The following is a 23283-nucleotide window of genomic DNA, read 5'->3' as shown; positions in this document are numbered from 1 at the left end:
GAAAAGAGCTGATAACTTTCAAACGGCTGAACCGATTTTCTTAGATTATAGCCAAGAACACTCGATCAAGCCACCTTTCAAACAAAAAAACTAAATTAAAATCGGTTCATTAGTTTAGGAGCTACGATGCCACAGACAGATACACACGTCAAACTTATAACACCCGTCTTTTTGGGTCGGGGGTTAAAAACAACGAGAAGCTTCTACACTGTGACTGCCTTATTATTCAAAACTCTTCAATTACCTTATAAGTATACTAACGTTAACTTTATAAGTATACTAATATTTTCATAGTAAACTGGTTGATACCTACGACTTCGTCCGCTTGAATTTGGCTTTTGTAAAAATATTTTGATTTTGTTTTTTAAAAATTAGCCTAAATCCGTCCCTCGGGTTGTCAAAGTTCTCTTCTATACCAGATTTCGTCAAAATTGGTTAAACTAAGATAAAATATAATGGACAGACAGACGGACAGAAACACTTTTGAATTTATAGGCAAAAATAGTGTGGGTACGACATACTGCGATTTTATTATTTTTAGAATACAATAAATTTTAATTCAAATAAACTTTTACAAAAATGCTTTTGAATCGTCAGAATAATTTACCACTGGTTTGGAATGCCGAAGAACCAGCAAGAAATTCACCTTTCTATTGGTATAAAGGGATTTCAAATAAATGATTTTAGAATTTGAATTCAATAATCATTGTCTTGCACAAATACGTAGGTACTTTTATTTATTGTGTGCTAATAGGTCACCGCTCTCGTGGGGTCTCCGCGCATTACATGGCGACAGGGCGCAGACGGCGTACTCCCATCGCTTTATCACTTAATTTGAATCGTGCTCTGAATTTCCAATGCCCTGTATTGCCTAGAATCCATTACGGTGCACGAAAACGAAATCATCACTGGATGATTAATTTCCCTGGCTCACGATGAATACAAAATAACCCCCGAAAATATAATTCGGTCCTGAAAATGTTACGCAAGTATCGTTCACGGCAACGATAATTTTATAGGTTCCTTCATGAAGGGTTGTCCTACTTTGATGCCAGAATAAGGTACATTGGAGGCTTATATTAGACCTATATTGAAGTAATTAACTGTAGGTACCACTGTTATTTGTATCTAGTTGAAATATAGTTCCAAACATTTGTTGGACAAAAAATTGATTGTTATCAATGATACCTAATAATTATCTTAAATGCAATAATTACTTGTACATAAAGCTTACAATATTATATACAGATAAAGTTTATTGTTTACTACTTTACTTAACTTTCGCCTTTATAATATTAGTGTGATAGTTAATAATTGGACTTTGAATGAAACCAATTATTTATGAATCTATTTTCTTATACAATAATAATATATTCTTTCATAAAAATCGATCAGATCGAAATTATTGGCGTACTGTACCAAATAGGTAAAGAGAGCGAGAATATTCCAATTATTTTTATTATATGGGATATATTACAAGTGCGATATCTTTTGATCAAAAGAGCGTTTACAAAATGTAGGTATATTACGTTTATAAAGAGCTTCATTTTTATCATAATAAGTATATCTTTTGAAGTGAGATATTAATTTACTTCATGTAAAATATTATAATGTAAAGTACAATAATTGACTATGAAATAAAAGGAAAATAAATGAAAGCCCTTTTTTGTTAAATGGATACGCATTGTATGTACGAACGACCTCCGTAAAACTAAACTAGGTAATTAAATGTAATAATTAAATAGAATGATATTACAACTAAATTAAGTAACTTTTTTTAATGCTGCGAAATGCTTTTACGCCTGGGCGATCTACTCGGCTTCTGAAGCGAGCCTGGATGGCTGGAGTGAAAATTTCGTCGGGGAAGGGCAACGCATATACCACAGACGGAAACGTTTAAGTGCGGAAACCAGCCCAGAGAGAAGAAAAGAAAATGCGTTTACGCATTTATCCTGGAAACGGGGAGGGAATGTGGGACTCGCCGGACGAGAAGCGACCGGAATACCCACTAAAACCCAGCGGCGCTTCCGCAGGTCGCCTTTCGATTGGGTCACGGGAACACCGAAGTAATCAACCGTGACCTAACCAGCGACGTCCGCTGAGGTAGACCTCTACCGCGGACCCACTCCCCACTCCTTGTTTTGTCCACTGTGCCCTCTGCTAGTCAGAAGAAACACCGGCCCGAATACTGTCCTTCTCTCGGGGCTCGGACATATCCAAAAGGGACCAGCAACATTCGGACACACTGGGAGATCCAATGGGACATCTAAAAGTGTGTCTGTATCTACATAGGTACGGACACACTTTTAGATGTAAAAAAGAAATTAACATACATACATTGTATGTTTGTTTCTTTTTTATTTCTTGACAATTACTTCATTCAACACGATTTCAACGAAATAAAGTTAAAATATTTTGGAGGATCATTTTTAACTACACAGAATCTTTTATTTTCCCAAATAGGAAGGGAATACGAAGGGTTCCTGTGGGATTTTGAAACCTATATTCTCGCGGACACAACAATATTCGCGGGCCGAAAAAAATTGGTTACTTTTTTACGTTAAATTCGTTTCGTTACTTGATAAATAAAGGGTTTTTACTTTTTATATTCTTTCTCCAGTATTCTTTTCGCTGAATCAAAGTGTTTTACAAGATTTAACAACCCTTGGTGCCATGCATAAATCCACACCGTTCCCTTTACGCTATTATGTCAACCGAAGCGATTTATGATCGCATCTAAGAAATTTTCATGAGGGAAGATATCTTCGGGCAAATTGTACCTATTGGAGTTTACTTCAAGAATAATATTTCCCACATATGATATTCAAGATGCTATTATAGCGACTAAGCTCTTTCAATAAAGATTAAAATATTTTTTTAATATCATTCGATGTCAATTAAAAAAGTTTGTACTATGATTATTTTTATATAATTTACTTAAAAAATAAAACGCGTGAGTAAAGTATAACATAAGCGTCCTGCAAACATCCATTTTTGAATATAGGTATTTTACTCAGCATTAACAAAATCGTCCAGCTTCTAAATAAAGTTAGAAAAATAAAGAAGCTAATTCTGTTGGACATGATTTCTAAGCAAAACTAATTCTAACATGTCAAAATCTAGTGTTATCCTTGTCCGGAGGGAATATAACGAATGAGATAGAATACATATTTTAGGCCTATCATTTTAGTATAGATATTGCGTACAACAGAAAGCTTGTGGCAAAGGCTGGTAGATATGACATATTATAATATAATTATATGATCTATTATGTATGTATGATGAATAGCATATCAATTTTATTATGATATTGACTTTATTCCCGACCAACTTTGGCAATGGTTTTGTAAACCGCGATTGGTATAAGCTTACAAACTCGATTAATTATTTATTCATCAAGCTTTTTAATTAATTACCAAGCCAATGAACCCAGTTGGAATTGAAAACCAATTTTAATGATGATATGTGCCTACTTTAAAATGTAGCATAGGTGTAAATATGATGTAGGTAAATTAATAACAGTGATACAAACGGAAATATGGGAGTTATAACATATTTTTATTTATTAAGTAAAATACCTGAGTAAACTTCTAAGTTATCATATTATTATAATCATAGATTACAATCTAGTTTTCCTACTTTAGAAAATGTGTATGCGACAAGTAGGTACGCATGTGATTTTCTTACTATGATTTAGTGATAAAACCATAATAGATCCAAGTAAAAAATCAAAGTTGGAAGGGGATGATTAACATAAAGAGCATGTTATTAGGTATAAGTAATCTATGATTTTCTAATATCTTTACAATTAAAGAATAAGTACTACTGCATTAAATTACCTTGCTTAATTCAAAACAGTATTATTACGTAGAATAGATAGTTTGCTGAATGATTTTAAGCTTATTTCGTGGTTTAAGGACATATTATATTGTAGATAACGGGCGCATTTACATACCACAATTAATTTGATGGTTTTTATTTGTCGACTAGATGATGCCCGCAGCTTCGCCCGCGTGGCTTGGTCAGATTCCCTGAGGATTGAGGAGTTGGAATCCAAATTTTTGATGGAACAATGTCGCAAAGTTCCTCTATCGATTAAAAAAAATACGCAAATCGGTTCAGAAATCTCGGAGGTATCAGAGTAGGTACATAGGTAGAAAAACACATCTACTCCATTTTTTAAAGTTGGTTAAAAAAGTAGCCTATGTTACTCATTGGTTAATCCTCTACTTGTCCGTGAAAGTCCCGTCAAAATAGGTTCAGTCATTCCGAAGATTAGTCCGTTCAAACATACATACATACACTTCAATTTTATTTATAAGTATAGATATTTCAATTCAGTTCCATGAGTCGTGGTCACGACGGCACATATCGACAGATGAAAATCATCAAATTAACTGTGGTATGTCCCCGGTATAATATAAGTTTGCTGAATGTTCATAATATTCAAGAATAGACACCAGGGGTAGATATATTATAATGTCGGTGATTTATTCTACGATATTACGCACCCTGGCTTGGCTTGAATGGCATTACCTAGACAGCTTATGAGCTCCTTTATTTACGTTTGATTTATGTAGATAGAGCTACCTATGTGACCTTTTAGTGGGGACCATGTTTCCTGCCTCAGCCAATAAAATGTTGAAACCGTAATTCGAAGTCTTATATAATAAATTAAAAGTAAAAACAGCTTTTTAAAACTTTTACATGACTGTCCAAAAAAAAGGAGTTTGCTTTCACAGGCCATGTAATGTATGTATGTGAGTTAGTTTTTTCTCCCATAACTTCTAAATACCTTAACAGATTTGGATTTATGAGTTACTGTTAATATCCTTACATCTGGAAATAAATCGTCACATTGCAGCTATCATTGCGACCCTCTGGTGTATTTTTGTAACTGAACCAATGTGTAAAAGTTTTTTTTAAAGAATGTTAGCCATGCTAATCATGCTAATACTCCCCTTTCCCCTGCAATTAAGCGTAAAACCTGTGCCAGGAGTGGGTACGACAATAGTGCAACGGGTGGGGTTTGAACCGCTGACCTTTCGGAATTCAGTCCACTCCTTAACCGTTGAGCAATCGAGGCTTTTAAAAACAGCGGCTCAAGCATAATCAATGCGACAACACTTTCTCGGGGCTTTGGCAAAATCTTGTTTATGACAAAAACTGCGAGGAAGCTTTGTCGCACTAATTATGCAAAGACTGCTAGTCGGCTGTTTCAATTCAGTTACTGTCTGTATCGTCGAGTAATCGACTGTAAAATTTGAACCTAAACTGCAACTTTGTAAGCCAAATATAGTCTACAATTTGCATAGAACCTTAGTTTATACAAGTTGAGCTGAAAGGGATTTTCAGTGTTCAGTTTTTAGGGTTCCGTACATCCAAAAAAAAAATTAACCCTTACCTATGGCGGATGAAGGATAACTTCGTAGTCTATCTATCGGTCAGGACCCTTTTATTCAGAAACGCGTGAAGGAATTAAGTTGAAATTAATCGAAGTACTTATGTGTGCAATCTTTTGGAGCTGTGAGAAAATCATAATCCTAAGTCACCGCAATCAAAAGATACCCCGTACTACCCCCGTTTATGTTATTTTGAAACTCGGAAGGAAATCAAAACCTATATACATAGTACTTCCTGTTGATCTAGAATCATAAAATTTGGCAAGAAGCCAGATCCTATAGCACAAATAAAGGGGAAATCCGAAAATTATAAATTTGTAGTTATATCACATTAAAATTTGCGATTACAAACTCATATTTTGTAGTTGGTTATAATTTAAGCAACAAAATAATTGCACATATCCTTCCAAGGTAGGAACCATAGGTACGAAGCTAACTCACACTTGGCCGGTTTTTAAATATATAATATACAGCATATTATATTATGGCTTGTGTAAAACACGTCAAGGCGCGCGTCGAGGGAGTATTATTTCAAAGACTCGTTGAACAGGGTCGTAAACCACTAACGACTGTGCGACCGCGATAATGAATTCACTCTACACTCCAACCGACATTGCATTTGATTTTAACGAGGTGCGCAAAATATTTGAATACACGTATCGCGATTTTTGAAAGAGCTTCATTAGAAGATTTTTATAATATTTATGATAGTGTTTTACCTACGCTTCAAGGAAACTAAGTAATTTTTTAAATCAAATCGAAAATTGTGGAAGCGGCAGGATTCAAACCTGCGTCTTCTGGGTTATTAGGGCCCGACGCTTTGACCGCTAAGCCACGGTTCGCTTGCTGCCAGTGCCGAATTTTGTTCATTATTATTTATTCACTAGGACTAGAGGATGCCCGCGACTTCGTCCGTGTGGATTTCGGTTTTTAAAGATCCCATGGGAACTATTGATTTTCCGGGATAAAAGTTGCCTATGTTAATTGCAGGGACGCAAGCTACCTCGGTTCCAAATTTCTTGCAAATCGGTTAAGCGGATGGGTATTTAGGAATCTTGTGAGAACTCTTTGATTTTCCGGGATAAAAAAGTAGCCTATATCCATCCTCGGGATATAAGCTAACTCTGTACCAAATTTCGTCAAAATCGGTTAGACGTTTTGGGTTGAACAGACAGACAGACACACTTTCGCACTTATAATATTAGTATGGATTAGAATATTTTTATTTTATCTGTAAAAAAAAGACTGACTAAGTAGGTAGGTACTATTGTTCTTGTTATAAAAGTTCATGTTTATTAAGTTACTACATACTTAGGTGATGTCTGCGACTTCGTTCACGTGGATGTTTTCTATTCTTCCCAGCTTTTGCCTCAGCCTACGCCTGGGTCCACTTTTCTGCTAAGTTGCTTCCAATTTGCATGATCTATACTTAATTAGTCTATGGCACCCACTTGTGCCATAATCCACCGTTTTTTCGACCGATTTCCGGTGATATTATTTGCTTCAAAATATGTATATAATATGCTAAAGTCAGGGGGTTTCATGGTCCAATTATTTTTTTAATATTAACAGTTTTGTTCCGGACTCTGGAAGTTTCCAAAAGCCCTCGAGTGCCCTCAACCTACGTCAAACGTGATTATTCGTGGAAAAGTCAAGTGAATTTAAACAGTAGCTTTTTGGGATTTCCTTGTTTGTGACGGCAAGAGAAATGTAGGAATTTTTTCTTTAACACTTTTGTAAAATATAAGTTATTAGGTTATTATGCCCATGAGTGTGTTGGCGTGGATTTAGTATTTCGAAAATCCTGTGAGTATTTTTGATTTTCCGGGATAAAAGTAGCTTATGTTACTTATCAGATATTTGTCGATGCGTTGGTCCGTGAATCGTTGCAACATGACTGAAGATTAACCAACAAACCAACCGACAAATACACTTTCATATAATATTCCTATATACATAAACTAATAAAATATTGAATTGTAAAATGCATATTGCTCAACGAATTTGTGTCCCAAAATCTAAATTCAAAAATAAAGTAAACAGTTAATATCAGTAATGTATTTAAGCAAATAGAGAGAGAGGGCGCTGCAGAGCGTGCGAACGTATAGGATCCGTATTTAAAATTAGTAATTAAAATGAAAACCGCAAATTTACAGTTGTTTTTGTGAAAAAAGTGTAAAACTATATACAAATCGCAAGTGAAAACGTTATCAAGACGTATAAACATAAGAAAACTGTGGAAAAGGCTTATGAATATACTTTCTACCAAGCGTTCAAGTGTTGTAAACAAACGTGCTAAAATACAAAGGCAAAAACAATTAAATCTGGCTAAAGTAATTAAAAACTATTTTGCTATTGATATTATTGCAAATAAATAGTGCAGTAAGTATACAAAGTGAATTACATAAATAGACGCGTTTTACCTACCAATAAAACGCTTATTAATTTACTTACCTTACTCGATGCTTCATAATATGAGATAGGCGCCATTTGTCCCGCCTTAACGCATCTATCTCGCTCTATCATATAGCGCTGTCCCTCTCTCTCTACCACCGCCAGCAGTACGGAGCTGGCCAAAAGGTGGCCGCGTTTGTTTTATTCATTGCGTTGAATATCACCAGGCAGAATTCAAAGTTAAGCATCGAGTAAGGTAAGTAAATTAATAAGCGTTTTATTGGTAGGTAAAACGCGTCTATTAATTTGACTGTACCTTACTCGATGCTTCATAATATGAGACGTGTTTGTTATCGCCTGGTGGTGGTGGTGATCTGCGCTATACAAAGATTTAACATCTTTGACGCCAATGTGACATATATATAAGACAACTGATATGTTGGGCAAATAATGCCATTTTCTTGCTAAGAAAAGAGAAAAGAAAAATTACGGGGTGTAAATCCTCATTAACAAACTATTCACATGATTGCGAGTTAAGAATGAGTTTGCAAGTCGACATACAAAATAACAGAAAAGATATACGCGTGTATGTATTACATCAGGCAAACCATTATAAGCTAGGCAATAAATTTAGCAATTAAAATTATATGCGTGCCTGTATGTGTAATACTCAGTCAATAGGTAAGGCTGACCTCACAAACACTTGTAAATACATTCTTTACATATAAAGTCCACCTATTAATTAGACAGCATCAATATTAGGATAGTGATAAGTCATGAAAACAATTGCCATTGCAAGATTGATTAAATATTTTAGACTCACTCAATGAGTCAATAACATAATATATGGGTACCACCAAAAACAATATAACTGGGTCAAAATACAGCTATTTCAACAACAATAGACAATTGACCCAATCGTTTCGAAATCATACTGAAATTATTACCGTCCTGCATGAAATCCTCGGACATCTGATATCTTAGATATCTACTAAGAACAATTTAATCACAATGAACAATCCTGGGTAAAAATAAGTAACTTAGTACATGCGCAAAACATGCCCTGGAGCGAATTTAAAATGGAAAGGTTCCTTTGTTTAAAATAACTATTTTCACTATGACCAGGAAAAATCTTCCCAGAACAGTCTAGTTTCTTTAGTTCCATGTCCTTTTCTTGGCTCATAGCTTTGCTATTTAGAAAAGTTCGTACAGTTCTCACCAGAACAGAAGAAAACTAATTTGAAACTCATAAATAAACAATTCATCATTGTTTAGGTATTTCCTTCTTACTCTTTGTTTTATCATTCTACAGAATTGGGATGATGCCACTGTCAAAAATAAATTATAGCAAATTAAGCTTTTGGTTCCTTGCATATCATGGACTTCCGCAAAATAACGCTTGCTTCTTATAATACATGATAAAAAGTCGCTGATTTGACTAGCAGCCATTCTTCCTATTATTAGAATTAGAAGTTTATTTTAAACTAAGCATGAAAAAGCTATAAAGGAACACTCTACAACCTGCGTTGAGCGGCTGTAGCTAGGACACTTTGAACCAGACCAGGACTTGTAATGACTTATTGTTAGCCGAAATGTTGACTTCATTAATTAATGATGAAGGGATTAATGAGTTAATGCCCAGCTATGGTGATAAAACGTAGTTATTAAAAACTGTCTTCTGGCACAATGCTTAATCATTCCAAGATCTATCTTGGCGCGCTCAATATTATAATGTTTTAAAGATTTTAATTTCGAAGCAATAACGGAACAAAAACCTTTTGGAGACGTTTTTCAACAAGCTTAAAGTTTCATAAAACGAAACTTATTGGAAATCCTATCACAATGTAAAGGATTATTTAAATGATAAGAAAGCTTAAGAATGAGTTTCTTAACAACTTCGATAGCTTGTAAACACTACATTATGTGAAGTCAATAAAGATTTGTTATTATTAAATATTAATAATTTTGTGAAGTGGTGATAATTTAAAGAACAGGTAACTACCCAGCTGAGCCTTGTGAGCCTTTCCCATGCCTGGGCGCATTTCGAACCCTCGTAGCTTTAGTTTTTAAGTTTACGTAATTAAGTATCACCATTACATCATCATAAGAACCCAAAAATTGACCATCGAAAAGTGACAAAGACAAGGTAGGTAAGTACTACTTTGAATAATTCATGACAACAATGTTTAACTATGCTAACTTGAAGACAGTCAGCAATGCTCGTACAATTCACAAAAGATATGAAAAGAAATCGACCAAGTTCAATCATAAAAGTGGATATTTTACTGGTAAAAACAAGGGATATTCTCACAGTTTCAATTTATTGAAAGTTTTATGGTAATGTTACCCAAATAGCCCGTGTCGAGGATCAGAATATAGTCAGGGGCACGGTAAGCTGATTCGGTACGAAAATTCATTCCTTGCACAATAGTATCCGAACGAACTGTACAATAAAACTATCTTAACCTGTTCATTTGACATCTTGGATTGGACTGATATCGTTCCAGCGTCGGACATACCTTGCTCCTGGAACTTTTACGATCCAAACCTACACATGACTATTAAATCCAACGACATCATAGAAGATGTCGTAGATTTTAGGATTACAGCCCACTTATAACATATACAAGGTAAGGTATTGTGTTAATGCTTCTTGTAGCATCCTTGCACACAGATCTAATTCACTCAGAATTAATAACCATATCACAATTACGAATAACTATGAAATTAAATCACACCCCCTAAACAGATCTTAAGTTCTGATACATCAGGCTGGATCAAAGTTATTATTCGAATATAGAAATTCGTTAGATTTGAAAATTTTTGTCCACTGAATCAGTTTCTGAACCAAAAATTTTGAAAAATAAAGGGGTTGTTTTATTTTAAAAGTATAACCATGAATCTTCTGCCACGAGCAGAGCATATGAAATTTTTTGTCATGTGACTTTGAACTGGAAAACGATTTTAACAGTTAACATTAAATTTTCCATGTAAGAAGGCTATCTTGTTTAAGATTATAGAATGAGATAGCAGCACAATTTAAAAAAGCTTTGCTACACCGGGCACGGCTAGGTGCGAATAAATCTAGCATTTCATTCTAAAGTCTTTCTCCGCCATACGAGTATGCGGTTAGCAAATGCTAATTCCGAGGAATGCCAAGTCTAGAAACATAGTCGGCATGACCGTTGTTTTGTTGCAAAACTGAAAATGTATTAGACTATGATCCAGGATTGAAACGTACAAAATACTAAATAACTATTAAATGTCCCAACTTTGAAAGCATGTTTCTGAGAAGGAGCAATCATAGATTTAGGGGACATGATATGAAGCTACATGTCAATTATCATTGTCAAATCCATTAAAACACTTTCTGACCCACAGAGTCGGTCACATTTGGAATAAATTGCCCAAGGATGTGGTTATGACAAGCTCTGATAACCAGTTCAAGAAAACATTAAACAAACATTCGGAAAAACTCGAAGTACCTCTGATATAGACGAATCAGCGAAAGCTGCTTAGTCTATTATAAATAATAAATAATGATAATAGTAATCTGGTAGCCACGATGCCAGTTCCAAGAGAGGAGCAGATTGCGTCCTCTTCTGTCATAAGTCCATGCCAGACGAAAAAGCTGACCATGACCTTGGAAATGAGGTGATACTTTTAAATAAACTCTAACATCCTTGTTGACTTTTCCATTAAATGCATTGCACTTAGCATACATGCATTTACATCAAAAATATATTGATTGATTGAAATTTACAATAACCGGAAATTTCTCCTGGAATGCATCGGTTTGGTCCAAGGCTCGACAAAGAGAAGTCTGCCCAATCAAGCACGACACGCGATGTCCATGCAACGTTGTTTGTGAGAGAATAAACTGCAAAAGGCATGTAGATGGAAGAAAGGAGATTCTGATACCATCATCTCAAATCCTTCGCTTCATGCAGATCAATAATATGAGGGAAGGTGCAAAAACCTGCTATTCTTCAGAAAATACAGTTTCGAGAGCCGAAAGAGTGGGTCACGTGGACGCAAGCCGCCACTGCTGGCGCAAACATGCACTCGCACTCGCGTACTGCAGCGGGCGCCACTCACGCACGAGGTTCGCACGCTCATGTCAGTCACTGAACAAATCTACCTGATCAGTTGATCACTGGGCATGCTCATGTAGACCACAACGATATATGACGAGTATAGAGTCATTAGGTTAGTTGTAAATGGTAAAAAATATTATTGTATAATTCAAACTATTTAACCCTTCTCATTTAGTGAAGACAGCCGTGCTCTGTAGTGAGCTGGTGATGCGTTTATCATGATAATGAATTTAGGTTAACGTATCCATTGAATTAGCGTGTAATGATAGAATTAAGTTTTCCACATAAAAATAATAAATTGCTATGTTGGCTTTCTTTTCATGTTATTTATAGGCACCTTTACTTGGTCAGAAGTATGGCTCCTTTAGCTTGAGAGATGTGAATAACACATTGTTATAAACTTAATACTTGCTGTAATTAGCCAGCAGCAAGAGAGCGACAGCCAATTAAAAATGATTGCATTGCCCACTATACACACTGTAGATGTCAATCTATGGCAATAGGACTGCGATATTTGGATGACTCCCATTAAAAATATCGGGAGCTTGTAAAAAGCGGTATGCGATACGCTTTATGAGATATAAGAATATATTTATATTATGTGTAATTTCGGAGCTTTTACTTTTCCCAATTTGTTTGTAACGCGACGCAAGTGGCCTCTGAAATTTATATCAATATATTTGCATTCGGTATCGCTTTGAACCCATACTTTCCTTAATAAGGTTATGCAAAAGACCATAAAATTATTTACTTCGTGACTGAAACGAGAGCAGCTGTGCTCCTAGCAACGACTACCCTGCAAGGGCAAGTAGGCATGGACCATTACAAACATAAATGCATGAGGTGTGCTGACCAGCCTGCGTAGTTCAACTGTGCCTGCGAGGCGTAGCTAGATTTTTAATCAGCCAAAACATTAGGTCCGGAGCGTAAACCTTAGCATAAATATCAGTGGCGCCCAAGAGCGACTGATTGATATTCCACTGAGAGTTGAGACCATAACAATGTCATGCACACTCCCGCGAGGAGTTGCTTACTTGGCTTTTACACTGCGCCCGCGAGGCGTAGTTAGCTTATTAAATGGCCCATGCACTCCCGCGAGGAGGCATTTAATTTCTAAGTTGCACCTGCGAGGTGGATCTAGGTTCTTAAATGGTCCATGCACTCCCGCGAGGAGGCATTTAATTTCTAAGCTTCACCTGCGAAGTGGATCTAAGTTTTTAAATGGTCCATGCACTCCCGCGAGGAGGCATTTAATTTTTAAGCTGCGCCTGCGAGGCGGAGCTAGATTCTTAAATGACCAAAACCACTGCCATGTAAACTCCCACGAAGAGCCATTCTGTTTTCAAACATACGCCTGCGCGGCGAAGGTAGTTTTTTTTTTTTTTTTTTTTTTAAACTTTTTAACATTTCTTCGAGCCTTACACTTTCGCTTCTCTTAGGTAACTCTAATACCGTTGTTCTGAATCTGACCATGAATCCAATTCAAATTCAAAATGTTTTTATTCAATTCGACTTATACCAGTTCTGTTAACTCGTAAAAGGCATCTACCACGGGTTTAGTTCATGAAAGCCGGTCAAATTATCAACATAACGTGAGAGATAATATATTTATCGTGGTAGGTGGATAGGCATGAAAGTTTTACATCATTTGATAAGCTATAAATTTGTTCACTTTCAATAGGCTCGATTAATCTGAAAACTGGTATCTGAACCTTTTCTTTTCAATGTAATCAATTATGTACTTCTACTCTGCAAGAATCTAAAAGTAAATGAAACGGAAGCACCGGTACTACCGGGATACCTTTTATATTAAATTATAAATAGCATTAGCTTTTTAAACAATAAATATTTCAACATTTCTTTCCATAGAAAATAATAGCATTTAAAAATATGAATGACGTGAATGTTCACGACGTTGCACGTCGCGCTGCACATTGTCCTTACCTACCCACAAGATTAAGTACTATGTACCTACATTACCAATTTGGCATTATGCTGGTATAATTATTTATATTGTATAGCTATAATTAATTAACTCAGTGCCAGGTAAAACCAACTGTGGTTTTTGTGGCGCTGAATGTAACAAAAACTGCAAATGTTTTAAAAACTACCTACATTATGGAGTAGTTTTTCGTTCACAATGAATTGTTGGAAATTATATAGGATTCATTGACGGTAGCTTAATAAAATCGATATTTGACTCATTCGATGTCAAACTATCTGTTGAATCATGTATTTAAATTAACAAACTACCTCTAAGATGACATTTTCATAAATAGCCAATGAATTTAGCTATGCAGTAAAATTTTGCTTAAGAAATAAAAGCATTTCTATACTCAAACATTTATAAGAATTAAATAAATTGAAAAACTCACGTGATCTGGTTTACCGTCTTTATGAAATATTGTTTAGTAATTATACTCTTGCACGAGTATTATAATACTTTATCCAATGCAGGTAATTTTTTCTCCATAGTGCTGCTTTAAGCAAGCACAACCGTTCTCGGCGGGAAACAAAACGCCAATGAATAAAACAAACGCGGCCACCTTTTGGCCAGCTCCGTACTGCTGGCGGTGGTAGAGAGAGAGGGACAGCGCTATATGATAGAGCGAGATAGATGCGTTAAGGCGGGACAAATGGCGCCTATCTCATATTATGAAGCATCGAGTAAGGTACAGTCAAATTAATCATTTTTTAACCAAAATAATAAAAACCAAATAGTGAACTATTGAGGGTTGATTGAAAAATAGTTAGACAAGCATACATCGCGGGTCCGCAGATAACGCTCACGTATTTCAACGCTGGAATCGAACGATAGGTTGGCTCAGTGCGAACATCGTTGGTCTGTTGCAACATTATCGAGATCGATCCTCGGCACCTAAGAGTTAACTTTTCACTTTTTTTTGATATTTAAAAAATATTTTTAAAACAAAGATGGAAGATATTGTACAACTATTGAAAAAGATACAAGAAGACATTAAAGAAACAAAAGATAGTGTCAAAAACAGTGAAATAAATTTACTTAACAAAATCAACGAAAAATTTGACGATATCCAAAGTAAACTGCAAAATCTAGAGGTCACAGTTAGGTCACAAGAACAACGACTAGACCTTCTCGAAAAGCAAGCCAGGGAGAGAAATATCGTTATTTTTGGTGTGGAGGAAAAAGAACAGAATTACGAGGATTTACAGAATAATTTCCTGAAGATATTCAGTGATATTACGAAAATAGATTGTACTAGTTTTGAAATACAAGGTATAAAAAGAATTGGTAAAAAATGCGATAAACCTAGACCCGTTATTGTTACATTTTCTACATTTAGGAGAAAATTCGAAATTTTACGCAACAAAAAATCACTTGAACAATTAAATTACTATATAAAAGAAGATTACCCACCAAAAATTTTACAAAAAAGAAAAGAACTTCAAGAAATTGCGAAGGAAGAGCGGGAAAAAGGCAAAAAAGTGATAATCAAATATGATAAGTTAATTGTCATTCCACAAAAAGAGACAAGTGAAAACACAAAACGAGGAAGTAAACGCAATCTTTCTGAAACTCCTCCTGACAAGAATGGTAAATTTACAAGGAAACCCAAAAAGACGACCCAAACCCAGAAAAGTAACATCCTAACATCTTACTGGACCGACAAAGGCACCCAAAAATATAACCAAAACGAAAAACACTTGAATCCAGAGTCTACAGCAACACCTTAACAAACGGAGATATTTACTTAGTTATTATAATACTTACAACATAAGGTGCCTCCCTCCTCCTCCTCCAAGACGGCTGGTCACCGTGGAGGAGTATGACCACAACCCCCCCGGTTTGAATATACATATTTAACTACTCAAAATACAATATTCATTATAATATTTTTTATAATAAACGCATAATAGGATAAAAACAGGATTTATTTACATAATTGAACAAAATGGAATGTACTTGCCTGTGAGGCTATGATAATTACTTAAACATAAAAGGAAAATTCTGGGATACTAATTACTAACATGAGGAATCTAAAGAAGAAGTAGGAATATGAAAAGAATTTATATAATTATTATGGATTTTTCAAGCGCTTGCATTAATGAAAAATGCAACAAAATTAAAGACAAAACCGGGGGGAGGCCTTATACCCAAATATGGGATCCTTATCTAGATTTAATAGTGATTACCTACGCAAACAAATAATTACTCAATAATAATATATGTATATAGCAATAGATATAAATGTAGGTATATACTAAGTAGTTTTAAACATTTGTAAACTAACGATTTTATTAACTAACACTGTACAAAACATAACATATGAACACACACACATACAAAACACAATTGTACTTACTAACAAAACTAACATAAAATAAAGGTAAAAATTGTAGAATAAATAGCTATATAGTTGTAAGAAAACCTATTGTACTTAAAGATAAGGAGTAAATAAAGGCTTAATAATAATAATAATAATAATTTAAGCAAATTCCTTTTCCTATAAATATTTGATAAATCTAAAAACCGGAAGATCAATTCCACGCGATCCTCTTAAAGAATTTCATTAATTCATGAGCTTGTAAGTAGAGAAAAGAGATCTCAGTGCAAATGGAATCATTAATCATAAAATAACAACCCGCTTTCCAGGAATGTACTACGTAGACCGCTAAAATACCTAATATTTTATAGATCTAGTGAACGTAGAGGCGCTAAGCGTTTGTAAAGAAAGTTTTTATCAGGCACCTACTTGAGTGTTCTGTCATTATTCATCCTAATCCTGATACTAAATATTATAAATGTAAAAGTTTGGATGTTTAGATGTTCGTTACTCGCCACAATGACTGAAACTATTTTGTTGAACTTTGGAATGGGCATAGTTTATATCCCTTTTTTTATTATCGTGAGGAAAATCCGTCATGGATAGCACAGTGGTTATGCTGGACTCCTACCGACTAAAAACCTCACGAAGTTCCATCCCACCGCTGATGAGGAGCACAAGAGACCGACAACGCCTCGATACTCCGCCAGTGGATGTCCACCGCAGCAGACCTACCACTAGGACACTACGTGCCACCAAACAACGTTAGAGGCATGCCGGAACCACAGCACGCCAACCAACCCGAGAAACACACTGTGAACGACGGACCACACCGTGTCCATGATACACAGGTCCTCGCGAGGGCTAGAGTTCGTGGAAAGGGCAATTTCCTCGCCCGTCACTAAACTGGACAGGCGAGAAACCGGTGGGGCAGCAAATGATTAGATGGGTGATGAAACACTCATCACCCAACACAGCCACACCCTCCGCTCCTGGGGCTATGCCCCAGTTTCACATTAAAGGTGCCCACGCACTCGAACTGAACTGCAGCTGAACTGCGCGTCGCGGCAGCGCCCCGCACGATATTCTCTCCAGCCGCGACGCGCGTACCGCGTAGCTCGTCACTGCCGCGCGTCGTGGCTGGAGAGAATACCTATCGTGCGGGGCGCTGCCGCGACGCGCAGTTCAGTTGCAGTTGAATTCAAGTGCGTGGGCACCTTAAAGCAAATTAAAAAAAATTGTAATTTCTCCTGAAAACTTGAGATTTTCTACTTAGTGGAATCTGCATACACTCGTCGACATTCGGAATAATACGAAACCAATGACTAAATATGACACCTTATTTATTAACAGTTAAATATAGGAGATACATAATGCAATTATGGTAGAACTGTTAAACTAATAAGTAAATACTTACTCACAAACAGGTTGAAAAGCCTAGTACTAAAAGACATAGGTAATCCTCCCGTATTCGGATAACTAGTGGTCAAGCGTAAATTTATAGTCAGTAAAAAAGCTTTAAACCAAAAAAAAAAGTGAAACCACAGGGACCCTGTAATAAAGAAACTCCCAGACCTTATTTTATGTACGCACTAATAAAATACGAACGGCGTTGTTTAAATTCCAAAGGGCCGTAATGAATCAAAACACTTTTGGTGGCCGGTCGTTATGAAAAGTTCATGTACTTAAACAAATGCCTGCCTAAAACAGTGTTCCCGTAATCATACATTTAATGGGTTCCATAACGACCTCGTAAAGTGGTACCAGCCGAGTTTTGTTCATAAATACCAAACTTCCTTTTTTCACGGAAAATTAAATTTTTCCACCACCATTGAATTATGGTTTTGGTTGCGTCAGAAAGTTAATTAGAAAAACAAATCTGTATGTATAAAAGGAAAAGCTGACTAATTGACTGACTGACTGATCTATCAACGAACAGCTCAAACTACTAGACTGATCAGGCTGACTACATCTGCTAAGAAAGGATTTGTGAACATTAAATCCATAAAGCGGTAACAGGAGTTTGAAATTTGTGTAATCTACGCAGACGAAGTCGCGGGCATAAGTTAGTTTAAAATATGCTTTAAATTAGAAATCTCATACATTAAAAAGAAGTCACGACTTACTTATTGATTGACTCTTAAAATCATCAACGCCCCAGCCCAAGTAATTAGGCCAAGAAAGTTGGAATTTTGCACAGAGACACCCTCTATAAACAAGAAACAAGAACGAATTTTCCGAAATGAGAAGGATTTAGGCCATAGTCCATCACGCTGGCCAAGTGCGGACTTGCAGACTTCACACGCCTTTGAGTACTCAAGGAGAAATGTCAGGCATGCAGGTTTCCTCACGGTGTTTTCCTTCACCGTTAAAGCAAGTGTTAGGTATGCAATTGCTTAAAATGCACATAACTCCGAAAAGTTCCTCCGTCTTCCTCATCCACAGCCACCACCGCGTTTTACTAATACTTAATAATATTTGTACGTATCGATTTTACAGTAATTAGTAGTTTGTAGGAAGAACATGTAGTGTTTGTACAACCGACTTAATAATTAATGTAACCGCCAAACATCTTGTTAAGTTATATTGCTATTGGATTAGAAACCTTAAAGTTATACAATGTTTGCTTTCACCGTCTTGTTGATTACTTTGGAACTGGTGATAGTCGGGCTACGGAATTCGGAACGAACAAATAGGGTTACCACAAATCAAAAAAGTTTGACACAGAGGCTAGAGCTGAGCTAGAGCAGAGTTAGTTGAATTTTTTATTACTGTATTATTTTGTGACAGTAAAACAGATTTTTTTAAATATACTCATATTCATTGTTCACATTCATTGTTATTTGATTTTAAGTTTATTTTGTGTTCTAACGGCATATTATAATGTAAATAACGGGTATATGTCACGATTTTTACGGCCTCTCTGCAGTTGTAAGCGCTATGGTCTTATTAGTGACAGGTCCCGGGATCGATTTCCGGCAAGGGTTTGGAATTTTATAATTCCTAAACTTCTGGTCTGGTCTGATGGGTGGCTTCGACCGTGGCTAGTTACTAGCCTACTGCCAAAGCCGTGCCGCCAAGCGATTTAGCATTCCGGTGGGATGCCGTGTAGAAACCAAAGGAGTATGGGTTTAATGCAATCTGCCATACTCATTCCAGTTAGGTCTGTTGGGCCAGTTAGTGAGTCAAAATTTTCCTTATCCTGGTATATATATTTAAATCATGCAGTTTTTAGTACATCACAAATTATATTAAAATTTAAAACGCAGCGATAAATTTTAAACTTGCATAACTTACAAATTTTGAAGTTAATTAATGTAATTGCACGAGTTCCGAATAATATTTAAACACATCAATTCATTGTAACCTCAGAACGTGTCATTTTCATGATTTTCCAGTAATTAATGAGCAATGTGCATGAGAGCGATACAACCCTAATTGCAATAATACAGTCTACAGCTCGGAGGCTACAAAATTGAATATAAGGGCCCTAACAGACTATAGCACAATGTAAGGTAAGTATAAAAAATTAAAACATGACTCAGTGCCTTTGATGGTTGCGGAAAAGCCGGCATTACTTACACCGTACTATCACCGTTACCCCTAAGACTAATAAAAATAATAACGCAGTTGGGTCCAAGTTAAGCTGTGGTTAAGACGTTATGTTAACTTTTCGGAGTTATGTGCATTTTGAGAAATAAATATGCTTCATGTAGCGGTGAAGAAACACATCGTGAGGAAACCTGCATACCTGAGAGTTCTTCATAATGTTTTAATGTTCTCAAGGAAGTGTAAAGTCTAATAATGCGCACTTGACCAGGCGTGGCGGAGCTAAGCCCTTCTCATTTTGAGAGAAGACCCGATAACGGGCGGCGGTAGGTTGAAAAGATGCAGTTGGGGCAGTCCCTTTCGCATTGATAAGTGCCTCCATAGGTATAGGTAGAGTCTTCGTTCCGTTACTTGGTCTCAGATCGTGTTTGCAGCATCAGCAATCAACTCAGCATTGTGATTGGTTCAGTACTTTGGTCTTTGACAGATTCGAATGCTCAATATACCGAATTAACTCTTCACTTAGTACTAAGCAAGGCCGGGCATTTCTGGATGTATCATATTATGATATTGCATGATCGATTAAATGGAAAAAAAACATTATACACGATGACGCTAATGCTAAAAGTATCAGGTGGGCTAAGTAAGACTAAAAAAAATACGAAAACTTTAACCCGTTTATGATTGGTTGGATAATACAAAATTACCTCCCTACAAGATTTTGGTGGCACAGTCCTAATATTATATTGTAATACTTTAGAAACTAGTAGGTACGTGGGTAATAAAGTTTCTTTATTGTGGCGGCAGGTTTAACCTCTTGGGAAATTAGCAATAGATTGCAACGTCAGAAACTTGATCACATATTGTACTCGATCTCCTTCAACCAATGCTCGGACACTTAACGTAATGTGTGTGGTTCACCCAATCACTCAGCATTCCTGTACCTATATCATACGTAAAAATACTATGATACAATTTTATTACTGCATCTGAGTGAGATGACCTAGTTGCGATATGGCTTATACATCTGCGATTGCGCTGGCTAAGCAACGTTGGCTCAAGTCGGAAACACTAGATGGGTGGCCGACTTTTGAAATTTGGATTTTTCTATTGAATATTATGTACGTAGAGCATGAAGCTGTCGGTATTTTTTTTAAAGAATACTAGTCACGTTAATCATGACTAATATTCCCCTTTCCCTTTCAACTAAGTAAACGTAAAGTTTGTACTAGGCGTAGGTAGGTACGACAATAGTGCAACGGATGGGGTTTGAACCACCGACCTTTCGGAATAATTTTATTTAACAATAAAATCGCACTCTTAGTCGAGTCTCTTGCGAAATGATCTGAGGATTCCCTCAGAAAATCCCGATAAAACTCCTCCATTACGTTATAAATTGAAGGGGTCAGGATGCTTTACAATGAGAAATAAGGTGCAGAAAGAAAGTGAAATTCTTGAAAATAAATTTAAAAAGTTTTTGAAATTTATCAGTTATGTTTATTATTATTGTGCCCGTACAATTAAGAGCCTATATCTGCTCATCAGCTTTAACTTTGAAAAAGGTATTTAAATAGAAAGTGGTTTTAAGTGTCTCAATTTTCCTACCCTTTCAAAATGCCACGTAAAGCTAAATTGCGGTGAGCAAACCCAGACGAGTAATTTTTATCGATTTCTCGTGTTGCGCTAAAAGGGCTCATTTGGCCATATTGTATAAAATGGATGGGAGTGTAATTTGCATTGAATCGGTGGTCACGCACGCGTGGGGAGTTACCTTTTTTATTGTTCGACTTGCCTTAGCCGTTACTTTAATGTAGGGGGTGGTTCGGACCCCGCTTGACCGCTGTGGGTTATACGAGTAAATACGATAAAATACTTTTAGTTCTGCATATTTTTAAGGCCGGACTCCATTACAGCGTCGCGACAAAATATTCTCTATGCCGCGTCGCGCAGCAACGCGCTGAGCAGTGCCGCTCTAGTCCGACATGCACAATACGAAATGATTGAAGGACTTCGTCTGTTTGGCGTTTGCTGGCGCTCGTGCTGTGCCTTTTTGGAGTGTTTTTTTTTGTTAAGAGTGGCTGGTTTTTGTGTTAGTTGGTGTTTTTTGGTGGTGGAACAGACTGGGAAGCGCTGTAACGGGGCCGCGCCGCGCATATGTCGGCGGGCGCCGGCGCAGACGAAGTCCACACTTATATAGTTTCACTAACTTGAAAATAACTACAAACTTGACATTGGCTAATCTGAGTAAAGCCAGAAGAGAGAAAAAAAATGATTGAAGTATTATTTTGACGCTAAGTTTGTGCCGCGCGGTTCAGAAACGTTGTAAGGCGATCCAGCCCTTAGTTTTACTATCGGTCATGCAGTGGAATGTTTGTTTCGAAGATGCTTTTGCAGAACTGTTACAGTGGTAGGTAACTTTAAGAGATAGTAGATGCAGTAAACGCAAAAACCTAGGATTGGTTGTCAGGCATGAAGGCTACCAGTTCCTTTAAACCATCATGATAAACAGAAATAAAGACAAACGTCGATAGAAAAAGTAAATCCTGACATAGATGAACATTCGAGAACAGACTGGGTTAGCTACCCCATGTAAAACAATTTTTCCATTTGGCAAAAGATAGGAAAGTTTATTATAACGAGGTACCAGCCAACCTTCAATAATAGAGGAGAGACACAAGAAAAAGAGGAAGAGGTGTACGTGGTACCTAAAGTAAATTTATGGTTGGCACATACAGCCATGGCATGGTGAGTGGCTTGGCTTCAAAATATACCTACATTTAGTCTGAATTTCTGTCTTTTCTCTCTCAATCTTGTTGAGCTATCAAAGCTTCCTTCGGGCATAAAAATAAAGAAACTCCACAAAGTATATTTACGAAGTGTGTAATAAAATAGCAGCGGTGCTCTTTAATGTTTACGAATATCATAATGAAGCGAAATTACTCATGGATGCGGGTCGTTTACCAAAAGTTTATACACTTAAACAAATGCCCCTTCAGAACACTCCACTCCTTCTTGTTCCTAAATATAATTGATTGTTACTGTTACGACCCACAGGACTATTAATTGATTGTCACTATAATGGCTGTGTTAAGTGTAAAAGCCGTTAATCCCAACATAAATTGCCAACCATCCTTTATGCCTTTATCGAAATAATTTTTCAATTCTTGAGTAACTTAGGTAATTTGGAGTGTATGATGTGGGATTTGGAGTGAATGTGGGTAGTTTAGAGTGACGTATCCCAGAAAATCAGAGATCCCATGCAATTTTTTTGAAATCATAAATCCACACGCACGAAGTCGATGGTAATAATCAGCTCCTAAAAGACATAACATTAACATTTTTTATAAAAAAAACTATTCTTACATTGGTTGAGCTTTTAACGAGAGCAAGACGAACTATGTACTTTGAAATTACAAACTATTTAACCTGAAGTATCGATGAAATATAATTTTATAGATATTTGAGTATGAGTCATAATCTTGAACCCTTTCGTTTCCAACCATAAAAGTTGGGCAACATGCATGAATATTTAACCTT

The 23283-nt window shown here is 36.3% G+C and overlaps 1 protein-coding gene across 1 annotated transcript; it reads left to right on the top strand.

The window, feature by feature from the left end:
• The first annotated feature begins 14827 nt into the window (after positions 1–14827).
• On the top strand, positions 14828–15607 carry LOC123866758. Its single transcript, XM_045908436.1, has one exon. The coding sequence runs from the start codon at positions 14828–14830 to the stop codon at positions 15605–15607; it is 780 nt and encodes a 259-aa protein (XP_045764392.1).
• The last annotated feature ends 7676 nt before the right edge of the window (positions 15608–23283 follow it).

Source organism: Maniola jurtina, chromosome 7 (genome assembly GCF_905333055.1).
Source record: "Maniola jurtina chromosome 7, ilManJurt1.1, whole genome shotgun sequence".
NCBI classification, from domain to species: Eukaryota; Metazoa; Arthropoda; class Insecta; order Lepidoptera; family Nymphalidae; genus Maniola; species Maniola jurtina.
Note: the sequence above shows the minus strand (reverse complement) of the source record. Positions and strands in the feature narration are given on the sequence as shown.